General features: G+C 40.5%; 1 protein-coding gene across 2 annotated transcripts; it reads left to right on the forward strand.

Annotated features, from left to right (window-relative positions):
* The first annotated feature begins 61 nt into the window (after nt 1-61).
* Nucleotides 62-15,078, forward strand: cass4 (Cas scaffold protein family member 4). Of its 2 annotated transcripts, XM_044174265.1 has the most exons (7): nt 72-300; nt 10,236-10,658; nt 11,332-11,415; nt 11,536-11,646; nt 11,915-13,204; nt 13,338-13,406; nt 13,870-15,078. In XM_044174265.1, the coding sequence occupies exons 1-7, from the start codon at nt 298-300 to the stop codon at nt 14,284-14,286; spliced, it is 2,397 nt and encodes a 798-aa protein (XP_044030200.1). In that variant the 5' UTR covers nt 72-297; the 3' UTR covers nt 14,287-15,078. The 2 variants fall into 2 exon arrangements, with proteins under 2 accessions (XP_044030210.1, XP_044030200.1); XM_044174275.1 differs by lacking the exons at nt 11,332-11,415; nt 11,536-11,646 and having other exon boundaries at nt 62-300.
* Nucleotides 15,079-25,334: the final 10,256 nt, after the last annotated feature.

The raw sequence follows: 25,334 nt of genomic DNA on the forward strand, positions 1-25,334 counted from the left end.
TGAATGAAAAAAAGAAAAACAGCGGAGGGGTGGGGCAGCTGCAGAGAAGGGGGTGTCTCTCCAGCCAATGGAGCTGCAGGAAAGCAGCTCTCACAATGACATGGAACTCAGTTACCCCGCCCTGGGCGTGAGACAGTCTGGCTCTCAGTGACAGCTCAGACAATATGCTGGTGAGACACAGAGGAGGAGTAAATCCCCAGAAGTTTTCACACACACGCATGGTTGAGATGGTTCACTGAAAACCTCTGGACGGACTCATTTCTCTGTGTGGACACTGAACACAACTGCTTAACAAACATGGTGAGTACTGCAGCTGCTCCACTACCTTTACCTTAAAAATGATACATTTTAAATGTTTGTTATAAATGACTCAACTTTAATTTTGAATGATTTATAACCTCAGTTTTGAATGTACTGTATACTGTGATGTCTTTTGTATCTACTGTTGTCTACTGTTGCCTGTCCAGAGGAGTGTCCTTGTAGACCACCTGCTTGGATTTCACATTAACTTGCGGTGTCAGCTACTGCCTATTTCTACACACAGCCCCTCTGACCTGCTCTAGCTGTAACCTGAGGGCCAATCCTGACACAGAGCTGAGAGTGAAACTTTATGAGCCTCATTACACACAAGCCTTTAGAAGTGAGATTATCAACTCAGGCTGCACAGAAACAGATAATTGGGACGTTAGGAAGATGTTTAATTTCTTTAATGTGAATCTGTGCTGCCTTAATATGTTTGGTTTATTTTATACTGATTTATGAATTATAAAACCAATGCATGTCACTTGTACATCTTAACAAGCTCAGCATTCAAACAGCTGATCAAACTGGGGAGCTGCTGAGTGAACCTTCTGTGGCTAGTTTGGTTCCCATACTCGCTTGATGAAACCTCATATTCTTTGTCCAGCTTGATGTCTCTTTAACCTCACAGCTGGTCTGGATGTTGCAAAAAGATGTTGCAAAAATCGGTGTTGAATTTTAAGTTTGATTACTTATTGGTAGTGAACTTGTTTTCTGAATCTGTTTGCAGTTTGACAAAGAAATGATCAAAGGCTGTATTAGCACCATTTTGTCTCTACAAATCAGTGTTTGTTAAAGGCAATGGGACTGCAAGGTAGCCAACAGCAGATTGAGAAAAGATTAAACTTAGTACAAGAGAATCAGAGAATGTCTGACTCTTCTTCGACAGTTTCTCCCCACCTTTGTTAAATCTAGTTTTAGTTGATTTAATTGATTTGATGATGAAAAGTACAGAATAACTGCGCAGCAGTAGTTATACTTTTGTGAATTTTTCCCTCAGATTGGGGCCTACCACCCCAGTCATTATTTGGTTTGGGGGTCACTCCGTGGAAAATTAAAAAGCCTCGATACGATTAATGTAATAGCAAAACATAATCTTCCCAGGTCCTTTTTGTAACTGACAGTAAAGGGAAAGGATATGCATCATCCTGGCATTTTCCCATGCAAAGCAAATATTTGACTGAGCACATCTTATTCATCACTTCTTTAAAAAAAACTGAGTGTTTAGTTTGGTTTATGACTAAGTGTCAGTTAAAGCAATCTCATTTCCGTTCTATAAGGTTGTTTCGTATTGGAATTTATTTATTTCTTAGTTCACAGGGACCTATTTTGGGATGCCTCGTGTGCTGTGTTGTCTGTTTTTATCTGAGAGCAGGAGTCAGTAGATAGTCATGAGGACTTACACATCAAGAGGATCAGCATCCTCTCCACATCTCACTCAAGGAAGTTGAAATAAGTTGTTTGGGTCTAATTCACCATATGTTCTTCCATGTTATCCAGCCACTGTGTATGGATATATGCCAACTGGGCTATATGCTCCTGAATATCCTCACCAGATTATAAAAATTAATTGAGTCAATGGTCAATAGAGATGAGAATTGGCCCATTCAGCTTGTAAGGTAATAATAAATGGATGAATAAATATTACACAGTAATGGCTTGCAACAGTACTGGGGCTTTCCACAACCGTTTCTCTGAATGCCCATTTAGAAGATGAGGGTGTCAGGAATGGCTTTAGTGGGAGGTTTAGCTGAAAAGCAGGACAGAATTCTGGTCAGACTGCTTTTTCAAGCTGCTCTAATCAATACTACAATCAATAAAATGACTATGTGTAATGTGAAAGGTGGCGCTCGTACTTACAAATCCACAGAATCCACAGAATTATCACCCAACTCTGCAGTTCACCTCAGCTCTGAGGAGCTTTTTAGTTTATTTCAGCTCATTGTTTAACTTTAAAGGCTTGATTTAGTCTCACTGCATCCATCAGCATTGTTTCTGGCAGCAGCAGGCAGTCGCTTTCAGTGAATAAAAACTGCCTAGCACCAAACAGCAGACAGACAAAGTTAGCAACTAGCTGTTAAAGAAGTAGAGAATTTAGCAGCTAAAGAGACAGATATACTTCTAAGTTGGTGCTGGTGTTGATGGAGACCAAAACAGAGCTAAAAGGAGAGTGAATATTGAAGAAAAACCCAACAATGACCTGCACTGAAACAAATCACTGTTTTTTCTGACCATTTCTGTCAAGATTGGTTCATACACAATCTCAACCACCCAACATGCTCTTTAATACTGTAACAGCTACAAGTAAAGCAACAAAGTGACCACATAGTGAATATATTAACTGTGACAAAAGACAGAAGATGAGACTGAGGAAGTGTGAGTATAAATAAAACCAGAGTTAGCTGTGAGATAAGTTCCTGCTACAGAGCAGTGAGCCTGCAGCCTGCCTGTTATCTGCTGCTGCTCACATTGTCTATTCTGTCATCCACTGTTCCTGTTACACCTCTGGGAAACAACAAACTGTCCTGTAGATGACTGAAACTACTCACTACAGTGCATCTTACAGTATTTCTTCTCATTCTGTTTGTTGTTAGATACAGTTTAACAAGTTGGAACTCGTTTTAACACAAACCTGTAGTCTGGAAGCCATAATCAGACATTGAAATAAAGCTGAAATCACATGAACTATTTATTGGCCATCTTTCATACTTCTCTAAAAATCTTCAAAAGCTGCATCAGTGCTCTAAGGTCCTACACTGTTTGTTGAAAGTCTGCTGGAAAGTGGTTACATTTTTGTTCTAAATTGTACTCCTAATCAGTGAACTCTGCAGTCTTAATTGTACTTGAACAACTACAGTATTTGTTTGTATGTAACAAAATAATCTAAGCTCAGAGGTCCACTTAACTTTTGGAGCTTTCAACCACATATCTTCATTTGTTCATATGTTAAAGCAAGGCTATGAGACTAACTTTTACTGAACAGCGAATTTCCCTTCATTTTCAATTCTTGACTGAGAGTGAGTGGAATGGGACTGGTAGCCAAGAGTCATAAATTCAGTAAACTGACTGTAACATCAGTTACACAGCTAGAAATTGAAGTTTGTTAACATTAGCTAAAATTTGCCACTATAGGTCACTGGTCATACCATACCAAGTGAAGCTGTAGCAGAATAACCGCTGAGTGTATTGAATTGACAAATGGTGTGTTTTGTTGCTAATGAATTCAACTTGTCATTTGTAACGTTAAGATTTTTTTTTTAAGTTTCATAGTCCCACTTTAAAGCTCAAAGAATGTCTTCCAAACCAACAAACTACCTGATTAAAAAACAAATTTCCTGCACTAACATACCAGTTTTCCCTCAGAACTCACTGTCTCTTGTACTATAAAAAGTCCTCTACGTCATCTCCTTTGTCCCAAACATATGTGCTCAGATTTGTTGGTACCCTTACAGCTCATTGAAATAATGCTTAAATTCTCCTGAAAAGTGATTAAATTAAAAACTATTTTGTCATATATACTTGCATGCCTTTGGTATGTCATAGAATAAAGCAAAGAAGCTATGAAAAGTGTGTGTAAATGAATTATTGCTCATTCTACAATTATATTCTAAACTGGCCTGGACACATTTGTTGGTACCCCTTAGAAAATATAATAAATATTTCATTAATAATTCTAGTGATATTTCACACAAATTAGCTTCTTTAATTAGCATCCCACATGTGTCCAATCTTGTAATCGGTCATTCAGCCTATTTAAATGGAGAAAAGTAGTCACTGTGCTGTATGGTATATTCATGTGCTCCACACCAAACATGGACCAGAGAAAGCAAAAGAGAGAGTTGTCTGTGGACATCAGAAAGAAAATAATAGACAAGCATGGTAAAGGTAAAGGCTACAAGACCATCTCCAAACGGCTTGATGTTTCTGTCACAACAGTTGCAAATATTATTAAGAAGTTCAAGGTCCATAGAACTGTAACCAACCTCCCTCTGCGCGGCCGCAAGAGGAAAAAATCGACCCCAGATAGAATTCGATTTCAATTAAATTACATTTTTTTATATAGCACCAATTCATAACAGAAGTTATCTCATTGCACTTGTCCTATAGAGCAGGTCTAGACCGTACTCTTTATAATATTATTTACAGAGACCCAACAATTTCCACCATGAGCAAGCATTTGGCAACAGTGGCAAGGAAAAACTTCCTTTTAAGAGACAGAAACCTCAAGCAGAACCACACTCAGGGTGGGCAGCCATCTGCTGCAGCTGGAACAGAAACATATTGCGAATGGTAGAAAAAGAACCAAGGATAACTGCCAAAGAGATACAAGCTGAACTCCAAGGTCAAGGTACGTCAGTTTCTGATCACACCATCCATCGCTTTTTGAGCAAAAGTGGGCTCCATATTAAGTCTATTTACTGTTTCTTTAGTCATATATTGTTATAAGAAGCATAACTGTTTATGTGGAATTTTGATTGTCCACTAAAAGATCCTAGGAAGTTTTCATTAGTTTTGTGCATTTGTGTATGAGATTTTGACATAGTTCTCACCAGTTCCCATACAGGAAATACCAGGGCAGCTGTAGCAAGTCAATGTCACTGCCACAGAGTCTGAATTAGTCTCCACAGCCTCCTCTTGGATTTGTTTGGGTTGGAGAGAGGGTTGACAAAGGTGATTTTCCATGGAGCACATATGAGGATCATTTGAGATGATAAAATTGATCTACCAGGAATGAATTCCCAACACGTCAGAAAATAATTTAAAGGCATACCAAATCTCTCTTTTAGTGTTTTTCCCTGTCTGTCTGTCCCTGTCTCTCCTTCTCGTTTCACCCCTTCCCCCGTCTTTGTATCTAAGATAGTGTGGGAAAGTCTAATATGTCATATTTACAGGCTGACTTCCTGTCCAAATTAAAGAACAGAGATTATCTTAACTATGTGCTCTGCCTCATCTTGAGCACCCTGCTCTCGCCGCTCTGTCTGGGAACCGTTTTCTAAATTTTAGTGAACTTTTAGTCATGTGTGACAGATTTGTTCACTGCCACTGTGGGTGTTGAGCTGGGCCTGGCATGTGTCTAAATGTATAATGGATGAGGTGCTGACTTGACCCCTGGGTCGTGCCCAGGCTGTCAAAGGGCAAAAGGTCAGAGTAAACCAACAGAGTGCCTTTCCCACACTGGGAACCATTTCCTGGACTAGTTCCTGTTGCAGTGGCTCTCTGGGACTGGATGCTCTCAGTATTGTGTCTCCACAGGTGCTCTCTGATTATATGGAGAAAAAACTACAATTACCCAACAGTATATGTCAAATATGTCTACAGAAGAATTACTAAACAACTTCAACAATACATGTAAAGCTGTACTTGACTCTATAGCACCTGTAAAAATCCAGAAAGTTAAAGCAACTCACAGCATGCCATGAATAAATAACAACACCAGAGAAATAAAGAGAAAATGCAGGCAAGCAGAGCAGAAATGGAAAAAGAACTGTCTGATGGGTTCATATCAAAGTATGAAAGAACTATTGTCTACCTATCAGTCAAAGAAGCCAGGTTTCTCTAACATCATTACAACAAGCTATCATAACCCCAGTAGCCTATTTTGTTCAAAACCATTGAATCTGTAATTAACCTTCCTCCTATAGCAACAAACTGAAGCCACCCCAATGATCTGTGAGCAATTTCTGTCCTTCTTCACCACTAAAATAATAGAAATAAAATTCCAGATTGGTCCAGCCACCGGTGACCCTTCTTTTCCTCACTGCAACTGCCCTGCTCAATAACTTTGGCATCAGGTACACTGCTCTAAAATGCTCTAAAATCCTATCTATCAAACAGGGCTTTCTCAGTGGTCATGGGTAATGCCTGCTCTTCAGTAGCCCCTCTGACCTGTGGTGTTCCCCAAGGCTCCATCCTTGGCCCCTTGTTGTTCTGTGTATATATGCTACCACTGGGACAGATCATATATAAACACAAAATCCATACCATTGTAACATGCAATTTACACACAGATTTATGTCCCATTAAAAACCAGGGAAGAAGGCAATTTTAATAATCTTTTATCCTGTCTGTCAGAAATAAAGTGCTGGATGTCCCAAAACCTTCTCCAGCTAAAAAAATTCAATTCAGTTTTATTTGTATAGCGCCAATTCATAACTGAAGTTATCTCATTGCACTTTTCCTATACTGCAGGTCGAGACTGTACTGTTTTCAAATAGAAAATAATTCTCTTCAGTCCCCCAAGGTGGATCCCTGTTTTCAAATATCAAACCCGCAGCCAGAAACCTGGGTGTGACATTTGACACTGAACTTCCATATGAAAAACAAATTACAAACGTTGTTCGTTCATGTTTTTATCAATTAAGGAACATTTCAAAGATGCTGCAACACATCCTCATAACTAAATGACAGAATAGGTCGATTGTCATTGACTCCCAAAACGACATATACGACCACTCCCCAGAACGACATATATGTGTTGGAAAGTACCAGTGACAGGCGTGACCTTAAACACATGATTAATGTTGTGAAACGGTCGGAATTTGGTTAGGTTTAGAAAAAGATCGTGGTTTGGGAAAAGTTACGTAAGTCACATGACTCAACTCACGTGACTTAAGTCAACTATGAAACGTTATTTAACATAAAACTTTAAATATGACATGGTTTCACACGGAACACGAACCCCGGTCTCCTGGATGCAAGTCTTGTGTTTGTTTTATCCATCAATCACCTCCCAATGTGGACTTTGTCACTCTTTATAGAACGTCACTTGACTTTCTCTTTTGCTCCCGTCATAATTGCTACAACCACTAGAGGTTCACACCTTCAGCTGGTACAAAACGTAGCTGCTCCTGAAATGTTTTAATCCTGGTTCAACCATGTAAAGCACTTTGTAACTTTGTTTTTGAAAAGTGCTGAAAAGTGTTATTATTATTATTATTATTGTTATTATTATTACTATTACTAAGTAAGTTCACTGACTTTATGACTCTTGTCCACTTGTGCTACTGTTACAGTAAGTTTTAGCATTTAGCATTATCCCATACTTTTCTCTTGTGGCCGCACTGGCTACTGTTAAGCAAAAGTTACATAGTCCTGCGTCAAGCAAAAATGCCAAACATTCTCTGGTTCCAGCTTCTCAAATGTGCAGTCTTGCCTGCTTTTTTCTCTGTTTTAAATCATTGTGAATTGAATATCTTTGGGTTTTGGAGTGTTGGTTGTTGCTTATTGCCTGAACAGAAGCTCCTATCCAGGACTTTTAAAAGCATTTCTTGTGTTGCGTCTGACAGGCCGATGTTAATTTGTGAACAGGATGGAGCAGAGAGACATGGGAGGCAAGGGTGAGGCAGAGACAGCTGTGCAGTTAAAGTGCTGAAGGCCAGCTGTCAGAGGGGCTGATCTGCACAAGCAGGCGTGTGCAGGAATCCAAAAGAGTCACAGCTGAATCTGACTTTGTTACTGTACTCGGTGATCAACATACAGACACAGAATCAGGGTAAAAACAGCACGAGACAGGGGCTTCTGCTCAGGACAAGAGACCTGACATACAGTATAAGTGTAACAATAATGTGAGTTGCTAATTTCCTCTTAGGATAGCGTACACTGATGATTCCAAGGAGAAAGTACAACAACATAAATCTTGGTGGTACGGTCGCTGACTGTCATCTGACCCTATGTATTGCGCTTGCATGTCTGTAGCATGACCCAGAGGATTAGGCAGGGAGTTTGCTGAGGCTTGGTGTGTGTGGGTGTGGGTATGTGTGTGTGTGGGTGTGTGTGCTGAGAGGGGGCCATAGTCTGCTGCAGTCAGTGTGCTCCACAGGCTTGCATCCCAACAGGTGCTGAGCCTGTTGGGCTCTGATGGTGAATGAGCTCTTTGTTGCAGAGGATTCACCCTCAGAGAGAGGCAGATCCCCCCCCCACACACACACACACACACAAACACACAAACTCATCAGCTGAGGGTGGTGTGCGTGTGTGGTGTGTTTGTTTTGTCGAGGGTCTGTCTGTAACATTATTCCTATAGTGTCTTGCACGTGTATCTTGGATCTCTCTCCATACATGTCAGTGGTGGAATTTAACCAAGTACTCAGGAACTTAAGTACAGTTTTAAGGTACTTGTATTTTATTTTAATATTTCCATTTTATGCTTCTGTATACTTGTAGTCCACTATGTTTAAAAGGATTGTTATAAATTAAGATTTAAACTATCAAACAGTATATAAAGTAGTTCAAATTAGCTCCACTACACCTACAACAGTAAAATTATGTTTATATGTTAATTTCCTCAGAAATAATTATCAAATAATATATAACAAGAGGCCATAGAGCAAAAGTCTTGTTACATTACATTTATTTAGCTAATGCTTTTATCCAAAGCGACGTAAGTGCATTTCAAACATGTGGCTACGACCCAAAAATTGCAAGATTCATGCAAGTACATATGCTGAACTTCTTCAAGTGCTACATTTAGAAACAATAAGAGATAGAGAAAGGTTTTTTTTAGTTTTTTTGTTTGTAGGCCAAAGTACAGTCCAAACAGATGGGTTTTCAGTCTGTTGTCAATGGGGAGCTCGTTCCACCATTGTGGAGCTAGGATGGCAAAGAGTCGTGATTTTGTTGAGCAGTAGCTTGGCCCCCCTCGCAGTGAGGGAGTAGCAAGCCAGTTGGCAGTAGCAGAGCATAGTGGACGGGCTGGGGTGCATTGTGTGATCATGTCCTGGATGTAGGATGGGTCTGACCATTTGCAGCATGGTAGGCAAGGTCTAGTGTCTTGAATCGGATTCGCGCTGCCACCGGTAGCAAAAACAGGGTGCGGAGGAGCGGTGTAGTGTGGGATAACTTGGGTAGGTTGAAGACCAGCCAGACTGCTGCATTCTGGATGAGCTGCTAACATTTGCTAAACACACAGTGCAACTGAGGCTGATGAGAATGCCATCTGCCATCAGCATTCTCATCAATGCCAGCTGTTTTGCAGCTATTTAGTCATAAACAAAAGTATTGGAAATCAGAAGATCATTCAAAATTATCTCGTGAGCCAGAAAAAAATTGTGAAATTTTTCTAATGAGAATTGAAAAGATAAATTGACGAGATAAGTGTGAACACTCATTTTTCTGTGTAGCTACACAGTAAGTCAAACCACAAGCTGCCGGTTGTGAATTCAGCTCTGCCTAGTGGTTTTGGTTTAGAGGCATGTTTCATTATTCACATGGCACATGGCAGCGACTTCACAGGGGAACATGCAAAGGGCATCCATGCATAATAATCAGTGATCATTCTTCAATTGCAGAAAACAAATCGGATTCAAAATATGTAGAGTGAAATTTGCACAATTCAATGTATTTTTGGAGTGATGAGATGGATGCTTGCAAGCCTGTAAGAGGAAGTTTTGAAGAAACTTGTTTTTCATTTAACTCTCTGTAGGAAGCACAAATAGGAAGTGAAAATACAGAGCAAAGAAATATGTCATTCAAAATGAAAAGAGCTCTACTTAGTTTTTTTGTCATTGTTGTTTCACAATCACTGTAACATAAGGGAAAGAGTGCCTTTGCGACAACAAGTTGCGTTAATTATGATTTATAAAATTACATGCAATTTGTCCTTGTGATTCTGATGACGACTCAGATTAGCAACTTGTAGCAACATTTTGCAAGAGGAAATGTTGCCATAGGCCTACAGCAGCAAAAAAAGAAATGCATTACATTCAGGACCTGTGGAATAGATGGTATTCCATCTAAGTACTTCCATCTAAATGTGGATCTGTACTGTGCAAATTACAATATAGAAACTGACCAGGTAAATGTTGCATATGAAAATTCTTGGAGGTTGTCTATGTGTCAAGTATCTTACTTTTATTATTTAAAATGTGCCACAAACTATCTGCCTTCGGGTATGTTTTATCTCCTAATTTTTCCATTTTCTCTGTTCTTTATTTTAGAACAAACTTGCAAAGGCTCTGTATGACAACACTTCAGAGCGTGCAGATGAGCTGGCCTTCAGAAAAGGGGACATCGTCATGGTGATGGATCAAAATGTGGCCGGCACCAGCGGATGGTGGATGTGCTCTCTTTATGGGCGGCATGGCCTAGCCCCTGCAAATAGACTGCAGCTTTTACCACAAACTAGAACCACTGCAGGCTCCTCAAGCCATGTCACAGAAAAACTCAAATTAATTGATGCTAAAATTGATGAGAGTGCACAAAATATCTACCAGATCCCAAGTGTACCCCGAACTTCCAGCAGCCCAGCTTATGAACGCATGGACATGATCTACAAGGTTCCGTCCACTCCTTTATCAGCTGCAAAAAGTCCAGTCCCATTTGCACTTAAGCACAGCACAGAAGGACCTGAGGGAAACAAGGTACAAATTGTTTTTTTCTACAAGTATGATTGAATTTATGTAGAAAAGAGCAAAAACCTAAGTGTAGATGTTAGTCTATCTATTGCTCTGAGGTCAAAGTTAGTCCTTTTCCTTGGGAAGTGTTCACTCTCATGATTAGAGAGGTAGACTTTTGCAGAAATGCAATGCTGTGAAACCCCTGCTGGCAAAAGAGCTTACAGATGGGGACCGCGGGCCTCTCCATGGGGACAAGCATGCAGCACCAGGATCTTTATGGGCCTATAAAAGACAAACAGACACAGACTTCAGACACTTTTAACTGCAAACAGCAGCCCATGCCGCCAGGGACTCCAGAAAGAGAGAAGTGTCTGTACGGGTGCCTGTGCAGCAGAAAGTGGGGAGAAATATACCCATATGTTCACCATTTCCTTTCCTGCTCCAGGGGGAGTCCTGTTCCCTTCTGCAGTAGCCACCTAATATTCAATGAGCAGCATGGTTTCTATTATAGAGTTGCGTTAATTGGCAAAGTGCATGCATAATGGGGTTCTCCGGTACTCTCAACGGGCTTCAGAGCAAACACTGTCCCCATAAATGCATTGATGTAGAGGTCAATGAGGTAGATGTAACTCTGATCAAAGCAGTGCAAGTGTTGCCAGTCAACCCCAATATAACAGCCTGTCTGTCTTGTCTGCAGCCTTCATTCTTCAGCATAGGGTCCAGTCCAAAAGGGGAGGTTTACGATGTTCCGAGCCAAGCAAGACGAGCTTCTCTTTTCACTGTGAGCTCCTGAAAATATACACAACAAAATGCATCAAAAGTAGTGACTATTTTTAGATATTCTGCCACTTGAGTGGGTACTGGTCTGATATCTACTGTTATTGTGATGTTCTATTTACAGGCATCAACAACTGCAAGGCCACGAACACACTCACTGCTTCCAAATTCGGAGCTGGAGAAAAAATTTGATTCTACGGAGAGTTTAAGGTTTAGCAGTCCAGAAGAGTCTTATGTAAGTTTCAGATATTTGTAGGGATTAATAAAGTGGATGGATGTGCTCATTTTAAATTGCAGTCTTTTCTTTGAAAATTCTTCGCCTCTGCTAAAGGCTTAGTATGCTTGAAATTAACTAGTTCATATGACGTTACGTCTGACTCTGTTTAAAGGCAAACGCATTTACGCACTTACTTTCCACTAAGTAGAAATGAATGTCTGCTTCATTCCTAAAGGCCTTTCCTTCTGCATAACTGTAATATTGACAACTTTGTTCTTGTGCACAGGTGTATGCAGTTCCACCACCTTTGCCTCAGGACCCAAACTATGACATCCCTATTCCCTCAGCCACAGAGGCCCAACAGAAAATGATCAGTGGATACAGCACCCTTCCCCACCCCCATAAGCCTGAGTGGATTTATGATGTGCCAGTGGGTCCTGATAAACAAAGTCCACCCCAAGGCTCCTATGATACCATGCCCGCCAAAGCTGTTTGCAGGCAGCTCTATGACACTCTTCCAGCACATGCTTGGCCCATTCAAAGAGGCAGTCCAACTCCCTCGCTTTATGATATACCAAAACCCAGTTCTCTTGACATCCCGAGTCCACCCAAAGTGCTGCCAAGGGTCCCGATTTATGACAAGCCCCTAACTCAGAGGCTCACAGAGGAGTTAGTCTATGCGATTCCACCCCAGGAGGAACCTCTCACCCGAGTTCTCAGTGATCCCCCCAGTGATCATATACCCCTAGAGTGCAGGGGCGACTCAAGCAATGCTCATGAACTCACAAGGGTACATCTGCAGCGAATGAGGAACTTCCTGGCCTGTACATCTTTCCGTGACCTTCCAGGAAGTGGGGAGTCACTGGCGCAGGAGGACGACGAGCAAGGTAGAACCTTACGTCTGTCTGCAGCAGACAGTCAAAGAATCAGCACGGCCTCCAGCTCCTCCACCAGCTCCTGTGACTCTCTGGCTCTGAGCTCCTCCTCTCCAGAGCCTCTGCGAGAAGTAACGCTCAGCCAGGACGAGGCCTGCCACAGACTTCTAGACCTGCAGGAGTCCGTTTGCAGGGCGGTTCCCCGTCTCATGGACTTTGTCAGTAGTCACTGGAGGAGCAAAGAACATCTGGAGAAACACCTGAAGGAGATCAAAGAAGCAGCAGAGGGGATTGCATGTTCTCTGACGTCCTTCCTAAACTTTGCCCTGGATGTAAAAGGCAATGCCCGCCGTTTGACCGATGCCAACCTTCAGACGAGGCTCTATAAACAGCTGTCCATCGTAGAAGACTCAGGTGTGATCCTACAACAAACAGTTAGTGCTCTGAACATGGCTGGCTGGCCCTTCAATACGCTTTGTCAAGACCCGGGGCAGGTCCAGACACCTGACCAACTGGAACGCTTTGTTATGGTGGCACGTACTGTTCCAGAGGACGTCAAGCGCCTAGTGTCCATCATCAATGCCAATGGCAAGCTTTTGTTCAGGGTCACTCAGAAAGATCCAGATACAAAGAAAAGTCCTGATGGAAGTGAACAAGGAGGGGATTTAGTGGAGGATGACAACGACTATGTAGAGCTACAGGTGAAAGCTTCTAAAATTTTAAGTCATTATAAATAATATAGGTTGTTAAGGTAACTGAATGATGAGCTTTTAACCAAAGAAAACCCAAGGCATACTTACTAATGTAATATTTTTGTTATTGACTTTTCCTCAGACTAAGAATGATTTTGAAAAGCAGCAGGAGGAAGTGCAGAAGGAACCAAAAGAAAATAACAAGGCACAGGTGAGTATCTCCAATTAACATAAGGGATTTGTTCCTAAAGCTAGGGTAGGTAATGAATTTCAGAAGCATTTTTTGTTGTTGAAATTCTCTTTACATCCCGACAGCAATCAATAAATCAAATAAACGATCAAAATTAAAAATAAAAAAAATCTATTACCTGTCTGTTTACAAACCTGCCTACCTGCCCGCACTCTGCCCGTGCACTCATTGCACATGAAAATGTGTTTTGATGAGTGGCTTTGGAGGGAAGCCTGAAGGGAGGGGGTTGGATTTTTTTTGTTAGATACTTTCAAAGTCTAGCTGTCTCTTGCTAGTTTCTCCAACGTTACCTGCACGATGAAAACAAAAAACACCTTTGCTTCTTAGAAAATTCTATTTTTATATATGCACCTACAATGTAGCTAGATTTAAGGTTAATATATGGCCATCTTCACCTACTTTGTTCCATTTCTCCACTGCTCAGGCTGACAACAAGTGTCACTCCTCTCAGTCCAGCAGTGGCACAGAAGAACACCGACCATCCTTCTTGTCAGATCACTGCCGACTTTACTTTGGCGCTCTCCAGAAGGCCATATTGGGATTTGTGGGCAGTCTTCAGGATGGCCAGCCACCAGAGAAATTCATCTCACAAAGTAAGCTGGTAATCATGGTGGGCCAAAGATTGGTGGACACCCTGTGCAGGGAGGCCCAACGTGGAGGGTCCAGCCAGAGCCTCCTGTGTAAAAGCAACCACCTGTGTGTTCTCCTGAAGCAGCTTGCTGTGGCCACCAAGAAGGCAGCACTGCATTTCCCGGATAGTCAAGCTCTGCACGAGGCACAAGAGTTTGCAAAGGAACTGGCCCAAAGAGCACAGCACTTTCGGATATCGCTTGACCTCTGAGAGCACACATATCAAGCATAATGATTTGTTTGTACAGCAAAAGACATTGGTTTATTCATCAGTCATTTAGCTATCTGTTTCCTTTTTCATTAATTTCATAGTCAACTACCTTCAAGCTTCACTAGTCAAAAAGATAATTGCTTTTTGCTCAATGTTGTTATCATAATGAATGCAGGTACTGGTTAAAATGTTAATGATGGGACAAGCAGAACAATTCAAATATGGAGTTGTATTTGTACTAAAATAAAAGACTTCTAGTGGAGTCAGAGTGAAGTTCAGAAATAAATTGCACATTTAGGATACTGTATTCAAGCCAATTTTAAAATGCAATTTTAAATATATAAAGTATAAAATGTAATTTGTTTTATATAATTTACAACAATTTTATATTCTGAATATTGTTTGTTATGTGGATTTATGTTTTTTCTTACTTTATTGTATAAGATTATACTCTCCAGGGTAGTAGTTTGATACAGTCTACTTTTTGTGTATATCTATGTAAATATTCTAAAAAATGTGTTATGCATTCCCAAACTTTTCTTGACAAAAGAGTGAATACAACACATGTTGGATTTATATTGATATTAAAATTAAAATCTGAAAACTCTTTATGTTGTTTAGTTAACATCTATCTGAAGCATACATAAAGAAAACTGTTGTGACCTCTGTAGAAAGGATATTTATTTAACTGTCAATGCAAAATAATTAAAAAAAAATGTACACAGGAAGGTCAGTTTGCGAGCACTACTAAGCCTGTGAAACAATAAATCTGATTATATCACGGCAATCTCATCTTGAGCTTAGAGTCTACAAATTTGTAATAAAAAGCCTGCATTACAGACTGGGGGTGTCGAGTTGGAAAGACGTGGGTGTTTACTAGGGAGGGAGGGTTTAACGAAAAGATGTTGCTGCATCATGGGAAATGTAGGATCCAGTGTTTTTGGTAAATTACCCATACTAGGGACTAAAGGTCCAGATATCTTGGCCTCTGCTGCTCCGATTTTTAAATTTAAATTTATAAAAGTGCAATACTAAATAACTGGAGTTTCATAGTGTGATTTGGTACTGCTCACTGCAGTGGAAATTATCTTTACCACTGTATCACCTCTACAGGGAGGCCGGAGGTCAGTGTCATCACAGAACAGGAACCCTGGGGTTGGTGGAGCTTCAGTATCTTGCGTAATCTTCTAATGTACACAATGTCTACAGTTAACCTTTTACCACCCACTTCTGCCAACAGGATGCCAGCACTATGTGGATCTTACACTTTCAGACTGCTTGTACTGTGAAAATTTGCATGAATAGGAACATGTGATATATGTATTGATATATTACACTGTTGTCAAAAAGAAAGTCATGTCATTAAAATAACCCAGGCACAATGACAGCAGAGTGTACAACTAAAGTCTTAAATATCTGGTTACTCCCTACCTTCATGGCAGTATGGCAGTCCAACAATGTAATAAATCATTGAGATCATATCTCTCCAATATTAGCTTCTCTGCACTGGCTCCCTGTAAAATTCAGAATAGAATTTAAAATCCTTCTCCTCACCTACAAAGCTCTTAATGGTCAGGCACCATCGTATCTTAAAGATCTCATAATACCTTCTCACCCCACTAGAACACTGCGCTCCCAGGATGCAGGCTTACTTGTGGTTCCTAAAGTCTCCAAAAGTAGAATGTTAGTTATTAAGCTCCTCTCCTGTGGAATCAGATCCCAGTTTGTGTTCGGGAGGCAGACACCATCTCCACATTTAAGAGTAGGCTAAAGACTTTCCTCTTTGATAAAGCTTATAGTTAGGACTAGCTGGGGTGAGTCCTGAACCATCCCTTAGTTATACTGCTATAGGCCTAGACTGCCGGGAGACTTCCCATGATGATCCTCTCTCTTCCTCTCCCTCTTCAACTATATGCATTTTTATCCCATTACTGCATGTTACTAACTCGACATCTTCTCTCTCCCGTAGTTCTGTGCTTTCTCGTTTCTCTCCTCTCTCCTTCTGTCACTTTCAGCTGGTATTTCTGCCTCTAGAGCTTCAGAGTCTGGATCTGTGGTTGTGGGCCGCCTGCTGCCCCTGTGTTCCTGCTCGACAACTGCTACTACAGTTGTTGTTATTGGCTCTGTTACTGATGCTTACATTATTCTTCCTATAGCTGTCATTCCTATTATTATTTGATTATTAATATTAACACCATAATTACTATTCTACTATATAAAAAAAAAATTCTACGTGGTCTTTGCATTGTGCCTCCCTAACCCTATCCCTTTCCCCCAAATCCCTCCCCTCTCTCTCTCTCTCTCTCAAAACCTAACACGGCGGCGGTGGATGGCCGCCCACCATTGAGTCTGGTTCTGTCCAAGGTTTCTGCCTGTTAAAAGGAAGTTTTTCCTTGCCACTGTCGCCAAATGCTTGCTCATGGTGGGATTTGTTGGGTCTGTAATTAATATTATAAAGAGTACGGTCTAGACCTGCTCTGCTCTATAGGAAAAGCGCAATGAGATATCTTCTGTTCTGAATTGGCGCTATATAAATAAAATTTTATTGAATTGAAAGCTTTATGTCCAAATTTATTGCAATTTAAGTAAACCACCGCCCAGAAGGTGGTGAGTGTTAAAGATTTAAAAAATCTTTTCAAAAATGTTGTGGCTCTCTGTAAATGTTTCAGTCATTAAACTTATTTTTAAAATTAAAATTAAGATTATGTTAGGGTTGCATTTGGGCCACATTGTGAAATAAGAAAAAGTTCCGCAATATTTCAGCATAGGAATAGTGAACACAATGTACAGAGAAGGGAAGGAACGAGGTGTTAATACAACAATGCGCAAAGAGAGTTATATAGAGCAAAAGTCAGTCACTGTAAATCTATCTGAAGCAGAGCATCGGAGGTCACGCACTCACATGGCACTGCTTCATGGATGTCTGGCCCCAATTTCAGTACCTCATTCTAAAAGTCACAGACGTGATTGCGCATTTGGAAGAGCAGGGATAGAAAGAAATATGTTATGAGTCTGGGAGTTGTTTAATAGAAAATAGTGTGCAGTATACACACTTCAGCAGGTTGCGCACTTCATTAGGACTTGAGTCTGCTTCCTTCGTTTACAGTAGGTTGCTCTGTGTCACTACTAGATCACCTTACTGGCCAAAATGTTGAGAAAACAAAGTTTGCAAAGAATAAAGGAGAGGTCCACTACTGAATGGGTACACCCCAAGTCTCTTATTTGATATTTCCTCGATCCTCGCTTCGTCCCAAGTCTCTTATTTCTGCTTCAAGAAGCGAGAATCAAGGAGCAAGGAGGGATCTCTGAGTTCAATTCAGTTCAATTCAATTCAGTTTTATTTATATAGCGCCAATTCATAACAGAAGTTATCTCAATGCACTTTTCCTACAGAGCAGGTCCAGACCGTACTCTTTACAATATGAGGAACCATGAGCGAGGACAAACGAGAGCAGCCTTCACGGAACTCTTTTACTGGCTGTGGTCTGAACAACAAAAGGACCACAAACAACTTTATTCATTTATTAGAAAGATTTTTTTTTCATCATCTGTTATTCATTCCCCCCATTAACTTTTCTTATGGATGCAATTAAAGTCAGAGAGAGTAGGAGAGTCTGTCTGTCAGCAAGAAACACTTTTTACATAATTTATCATCATCAGGGACATAGGACTGGGAGGGAAAGGGGGACTGAGAAGGGCCCTCATGTGAGGAGGGCCCACAAAGATACTAGAATGAAGAGCCGTGGATGTGGGGAGGGGCCCATAGAGAATGCCTATGTACAGGGTCCAGAATTTTGTGCTACGCCCCTGATCATCATTTCCATTCAGTGAGGCTGATAATTCCTGAGCATGGGATTAGATATGAGTTACATAATTTCAATTTTCCCTGAAACATTTAGTCTAATAAATAATTTCATGTGTTCAAAAGACACCATAATCATATTCTGTTATTCAATAAGGAATTCAAAATCAGAATATCAATAAAATACAGATGCAAATAATGAATAAATAATGTAAACGCATTCTGCCAGTAGAAATGATTCTTGTTCCTCGAGCAGCACGCAGTACACAGAATAAATGCAGAATGCAGGTTGTTCTTCGTGTGCAGGTGTTTGTTAAACAGGTAACATGCTACAGAGAGAAAACACTGCTGCTCTGGCAGTGATAACTGTGTGCCATTATTAGTATTAGCACATGTGTGCAGACACAAACAGCATCAAAACTCTCTACAGCTGTTAAAGCTGACTGACAGCTCATCCAGCTGTGATCAGCTGCCGCCGTCATCAGAAACGGACGTCGCTTCACGTGACACTTCAGAGGAAAGCACGTCGCATTTCTCTTAAAACACCTTTCCTCGTTTCCTCGGTCTCTCCCATGTGACCCCGGTGGGAGGGAGGAGGAGACGCAAGTGCGGGAAACGTGGATGCAGTTAAGAGACTTGAGATGTACCTAATGACTGCTGCACACACACAAGCAGTTCATAATTGTATGCTGCCCTCTAGCAGTAGTGTTGGGATATGACTTCATTCACATGCTATTTGCTGCGTATTCAGGCTGAAGGAAATTCTGATCATCTACACAAGACATTTGGAATTTACTTCATAAATGATTAATCATTCGATGAAATATATATGTATATATTTTTACACCATAGTCACATTCTTTAACAGTACACAGTTTAGGTGTCTGCTTCTCTTAACTTTAAATTTAATCAAATTTAGTTATAAAAACAAAAATCTAAATGTTCTGGATCATGAATTGTTCAGATCAAAACAATTGCTCCATGAAGGCTTTAAAAAAAAAAGTCTATTGCAAAACCTGTTGCATAACTTACATGAAACATTCTGAGGTGACAGTAGACCTATTACTTAATTTATAGAAGTCGAGTATGCCGAGAAGGCAGTGAGCACTTGTTCCTAGGTATTGTGAACTTCTGATATGCAAAATATCAGTTATTTTTAGGTGTGTTGTTAGATGACATTAAATTCACTTTAAACTTTTACAACAGATGGGACAATTAAGGACTTGCTTGATTTGTTGGTTTGCACTAAAGGTCTGGAGATAAAAATAGTTACTGGATGTAACTCCAGTTCTATGAGTAAGTGCGTAGCCCTCTAACGGGCTTCGCTATTGGTTGACTCCATCGAGGCTACTCCTCGGCACCCTGACACAGATCTTTGTACTCACCGCCCAATCAGGAGGTAGCAACCACATACTATAAAACACCAGCACACCCGCTGTTCATCTCCCTTTTGAACTCAGCAATGGGAATAGAACAGAGACCAGCAGGGCCTGTAGTTAGAGGGCTACACACGTACTCATAGAACTCTTTACCTACTATTGAACTACTATTTCTATTTCGTATGTGCTACGCCTTCTAACGGGTTTCAATATTGGTTACCACCGGAGGCGAACACTATTAGGGATGTAATGTACTCCCAGCTGGGCCCGAATTCCTCCATACAGCAACTCAGACCCAACTGCTAACTGGGCGAAAGGAAATTAAGTGGCCAGTCCACTAAGCACCGCCCACCTGGTGGTCCCACAGCCTAACCACATGCCTTCAAGCTTGAAGCAGAACGTAACCTGACTGTGTAAATCGGAAGCGGATGGTGCAGCCATTCTTGGCTCAAAGAAAGTTTTACAAACATAAAACCTCCATGGATCAAAAATTCATAATAGAAAGTCATAATTGACCTTGTTTGCAGTTTGAGGTGTCCTGTCAATAGTTTTACAGACGTCTCATTTTTTCGTTGCAATATTGCGAGTGGCTACTGGAAAATATTGGAGGCAAGGCTGAGTGGCGGCGCCATATCCAGTTCTAATGACACATCCATGGCAGAGACGGTGCCTCGATGGGGTTAACAAATAGTGAAACCCATTAGAGGGCATAGCACATACGAAATAAAACTGTGACTGCCGGTACCCAGTCCGTGCCGGCTGCCCATCCATTCTGCACATGCGTGAACTTATACCCGTTGCTTTGTACCACGCATGTGTGAATTGTACTCTACGGCAGCCAGCAAGTTGTTTTTTTTACTTTATTAACAACACATATTAACAACACAATTTTACACAAATACTCTACAATACAATACAAATAACAATAGAGGGAGTATTTGAGAAACAATAAAATTAACTAATTACAAAACACAAGCAGAAATAAAATTGAACAATGTAAAAACATACATAACACAGAAATCAAGCGAAGTGAATAAATAAATAGAACTTTTAAAAAAGTGAATAAGCAATATTGTAAACCAACTTAAATCAATGGTTTCTACAATGTCTCTCAAGAGATGAGATGTATTTAAAGCTTTTTTATTCACATCGGAAGACAAAAAGTAGTTTGCACAGCACAATTCAATTTATATAGCGCCAATTCATAACAGAAGTTATCTCATTGTACTTTTCCTATAGAGCAGGTCTAGACCGTACTCTTTATAATATTATTTACAGAGACCCAACAAATCCCACCACGAGCAAGCACTTGGCGACAGTGGCAAGGAAAAACATCCTTTAAGAGGCAGAAACATGGAGCGGAACCAGACTCAAGGTGGGTGCTGCCGGTTGGATTGGGTTGAGTTGAGTTGAGAGAGAGAGAGACAGAGATAGAGGGAGGGAGGTAAGAGCATACAGTAGCACAATGCAAATTCCACATAGAATTTCCAAATAATAATAATAATAATGTAATGGTAGTGGTAATACTATAACTATAATAATGATAGGAATAATAATGATAAAAATAATAATAATTGTAGTAGCGGTTGTTGGGCAAGACATGTGGGCAGTAGGTGGCTCGCAATCATAGATCCAGACTCTACAGCTCTGGAGGCAGAAATACCAGATGGAGAAGTAGAGGAGGAGAGAGGTGCATCATGGGATGTCTCCCGGCAGTCTAGGCCTATAGCAGCATAACTAGGGATGGTTCAGGATTCACCTGAGCCAGTCCTAACTATAAGCTTTATCAAAGAGGAAAGTCTTAAGCCTACTCTTAAATTGGGAAAGGATGTCTGCCTCCCGAACCCAAACTGGGATCTGATTCCACAGGAGAGGAGCTTGATAGCTGAAGGCTCTGGCTCCCATTCTACTTTTGGAGACTCTAGGAACCACAAGTAACCCTGCATCCTGGGAGCGCAGTGTTGTAATGGGGTAATATAGTATTATGAGATCTTTAAGATACGATGGTGCCTGACCATTAAGAGCTTTGTAGGTGAGGAGAAGGATTTTAAATTCTATTCTGGATTTTACAGGGAGCCAGTGCAGGGGAAGTATGATCTCTTTTCCCAGTTCTTGTCAGTACATGTGCCGCAGCATTCTGGATCAACTAGAGAGTCTTAAGGGACTTATTCAGGCAGCCTGATAATAAGGAATTGCAATAATACAGCCTAGAAGTAACAAATCGTGGACTAGTTTTTCTGCATCATTTTGAGACAGGATGTGCTTGATTTTTGCAATGTTACACAGGTGAAAGAAGGCAGTCCTTGAAGTTTGTTTCATGTGGGAGTTAAAGGACAAATCTTGATCAAAGACAACTGCGGTTCCTTACAGTGGTGCTGGAGGCCAGGGCAATGCCATACTACTGAGGGCTGTAGGAATACATGGCTCAGTAGAGCTATAACTCTGTCAGAGTGGCTACAGTGCTGAAAAGAACTCTAATGATGAGTAGTAGGCTACTCTGACATTACAGAGAGCTTTCCTGTATGTCTTATCTTGCCAGACTAAATGAGATTCTTCCAGATTGGTGGAATGCTATTTCCTTTGAAGTTTTCACGATGTTTGCTTTAATTTGCGGGTTGTATCATGGAGCTAATCTTCTTTGTTTTTTTATTTTCTTTTTTAGAGGGGCTATAGAGTCAAATGTCGTTCGCAATGAGCCTGCAGCGCTATCAACAAGATGATCAGCTTGGGAGGGACTGAAATTAACATTCTTATATTAACTCTCTTATATTGAGACATGGCACTGAATTAAATGCAGATGGAATCACTTCCTTGAATTTAGCCACAGCACTATCAGATAGAGATCTAGTGTCGGAGCTTTTGCCTAATGGTATGTAGTCCAGTAAAAGGAGTTAAAAAATGATTAAATAATGGCCTGAGTTTTCATTTTATTCATTGAACACACTTCTTGCCCATGAGCTCTGCAACATGTCGTTTTGTGGGGGAATTGCATGCAGGAGGGGCTGGATTGATCTGATTTGTTTCAGGCTGCTGTGGTATTGTATGATGGTAATTATCATGTTTTTCACTTTCACCCTGCCTTAATTTATAGTTTTCAGGTTTTTCTGAAGATGAGATTTGCAGCACATCTGTATTTGTCTGGGACTTTGGTCTTGTGAAGGTCATGGCTTGTCCCGTAGTCACAACCTCCGCCCCGTTTCCCAAAGGCATTGAAATTGAACATTTAATTGTCTTTCCAAAGAATCCTTCATTATCAGAAAATTATTTAATAACTTTTGAACTGCTATTATTGGACTACACGACATTAAACTCCTACTCTAGATGTCTATCTGATAGTGTTGTGGCTAAATTCAAGGAAGCGATCCCATCTGCATTTAATTCAATGTTATGTCACAATATAGGAGAGGACTCCTATGCAAATTGCAGCCCCTCCCAAATTAACCATGTTATTGAATTTAAGCAAACATCATGAAAACTTGAAAGGAAATGGCGTTCCAACAACCTGGAAGAATCCCGTTTAGTCTGGCAAGATAAAAACAAGTCATACAGGAAGGCCCTCCGTAATGCCAGAGCAGCTTACTACTCATCATTAATAGAAGAAAATAAAAACAACCCCAGGTTTCTTTTCAGCACTGTAGCCAGGCTGACAGAGAGTCATAGCTCTATTAAACCATGTATTCCTATAGCCCTCAGTAGTAACGACTTAATGAGTTTCTTCAATAATAAAATTTTAACTATTAGAGAAAAAATTCATCACGTCCTGCCCTCAACCGGTACCGATTTATCTTCAAACACAGGAACCTTAGAAACAACTGTAAAACCTGAAATATATTTAGACTGCTTTGCTCCTATCAACCTTCTTCAACTAACTTCAACGATTAATTAATCTAAGCCATCAACCTGTCTCTTAGACCCATTTTCCAACTAGACTGCCTAAAGACGTTTTACCCTTAGTTAGCACTTCTTTACTGGATATGATCAGTCTGTCTTTATTAACAGGCTATGTACCACAATCGTTTAAAGTAGCTGTAATTAAACCACTTCTTAAAAAGCCCACTCTTGACCCAGGGGTTTTAGCCAACTATAGACCTATATGTAACCTTCCCTTTCTCTCTAAGATCCTTGAGAAAGCAGTCGCCAATCAGTTGTGTGACTTTCTAAATAACAATAGTTTATTTGAGGATTTTCAGTCAGGATTTAGAGTGCATCATAGCACAGAGACAGCACTGGTGAAAATTACAGATGACCTTTTAATTGCATCAGACAATGGACTTGTCTCTGTACTTGTCTTGTTAGATCTTAGTGCTGCGTTTGACACCATTGACCATCACATCCTATTGCAGAGGCTGGAATATGTAATTGGCATTGCAGGAACCGCAGTAAACTGGTTTAAATCCTATCAGATCGATCTCAGTTTGTACATGTTAACGGTGAGTCACAGTTAGTCACAGAGTTACACAAGGTTCTGTGTTTGGACCGATTCTATTCACCTTATATATGCTTCTTCTAGGCAATATTATTAGGAAACACTCCATAAACTTTCATTGTTATGCGGATGATACCCAATTATATCTATCGATCAAGCCAGATGAAACTAACCAGTTAGCTAAACTTCAAGCATGCCTTAAGGACATAAAAACCTGGATGACCTGCAATTTTCTGATGTTATTTGTCTAAAGATATAGTTACTCTACATGGCATTGCCCTGGCCTCCAACACCACTGTAAAGAACCTCCGAGTTATTTATCAGGATTTATCCTTTAACTCCCACATGAAACAAACTTCAAGGCATGTGCAGAATGGATCGGGCACTGACAAGTGTCAGGCTTATTATAACTTCAGTAAATTCCCTATTACATAATAGTGAACTATTAAATTTCCAATGATTAAAAACCATTTTGTTATCTTGATTTGAAAGATTTTGTTTTAGTATTTTGAACAGGCACATTTGCGGTAACCTTCTTTGACTGACATGACCAATTTAGCACATGTGCAGAATGGATTGGGCAGCCTGTATGGATCGGATCGACACCATGGATGTATAATGAGACTACGTTCCATTTACCTTGGAAGTTGGAGCTGGAAATGACATCACACCCAAGTTGAACGCGTTCCAGTACAACAAGTGGGAAAAACAAGATGGACGCCTCTAGCCATTGTTAGCAATACCAGTTGATAACAATGCATTACGCGGTATTATGCGCATACAAACGCCGTAGCAACATGTCCAGTTAGACAGTACTGTGATTTAATGAGACACAAAAGATGGAAGTGCTAATAATCAGTATATTACTACAGCTTATAACTGTTAATGCGCCAGCAGCCATCTTGGATTTTGAGGTCGGGTTGGTGAGTTCCTTTAGGGGGCGTTCCAGTTGAAATGTCCATAGAGGTTTTATATTTGTAAAACATCCACTGATCTGAGAAAAGCGATTTAAAATTTGGTGACGTCATCACAATGTAAAGTCTATAAGCCGAGTGGGAACTCACGGGCAGGGCCAGCGGGAGAAACACTACTACGCATATTCAGTGGGCCGCATACCCCGGAAGTAAACCCAGAAGCTAGAAAACTTTTTTGGCATATGGCTACCTTGTGACTGACAAGTAGCTACCACAGCAACCTGTAAATCAGGATAGAGGCGATACGTATGTACTGCACTGTGTACATTTAACTTGTTTTTGGGTGCTGTCTGTGTTTTCATCTAAGAACTTTGACCCTTTCACAGTGTGTTTTCAGTTCATGAAAGTTAATTGTAACATTTTGGTCGTCTAAGAATGTCTTGTTCAGCGTTCAGTTGTACTAAAAGACACTCTGAGGAGTCGGCTGTTCATTTTTAAGTACATTTTGTTTAAAGCCTGTTTTACAC

This window comes from Siniperca chuatsi, linkage group LG2, assembly GCF_020085105.1.
Source record: "Siniperca chuatsi isolate FFG_IHB_CAS linkage group LG2, ASM2008510v1, whole genome shotgun sequence".
Taxonomy (NCBI): Eukaryota; Metazoa; Chordata; class Actinopteri; order Centrarchiformes; family Sinipercidae; genus Siniperca; species Siniperca chuatsi.

Excerpts from the sequence above, each read along its gene's own strand:
- cass4 (XM_044174265.1), top strand. Across the intron at positions 13,205-13,337 it reads ACGACTATGTAGAGCTACAG|ACTAAGAATGATTTTGAAAA; the intron begins GTGAAAGCTTCT and ends ACTTTTCCTCAG. Across the intron at positions 13,407-13,869 it reads AAGAAAATAACAAGGCACAG|GCTGACAACAAGTGTCACTC; the intron begins GTGAGTATCTCC and ends TCCACTGCTCAG.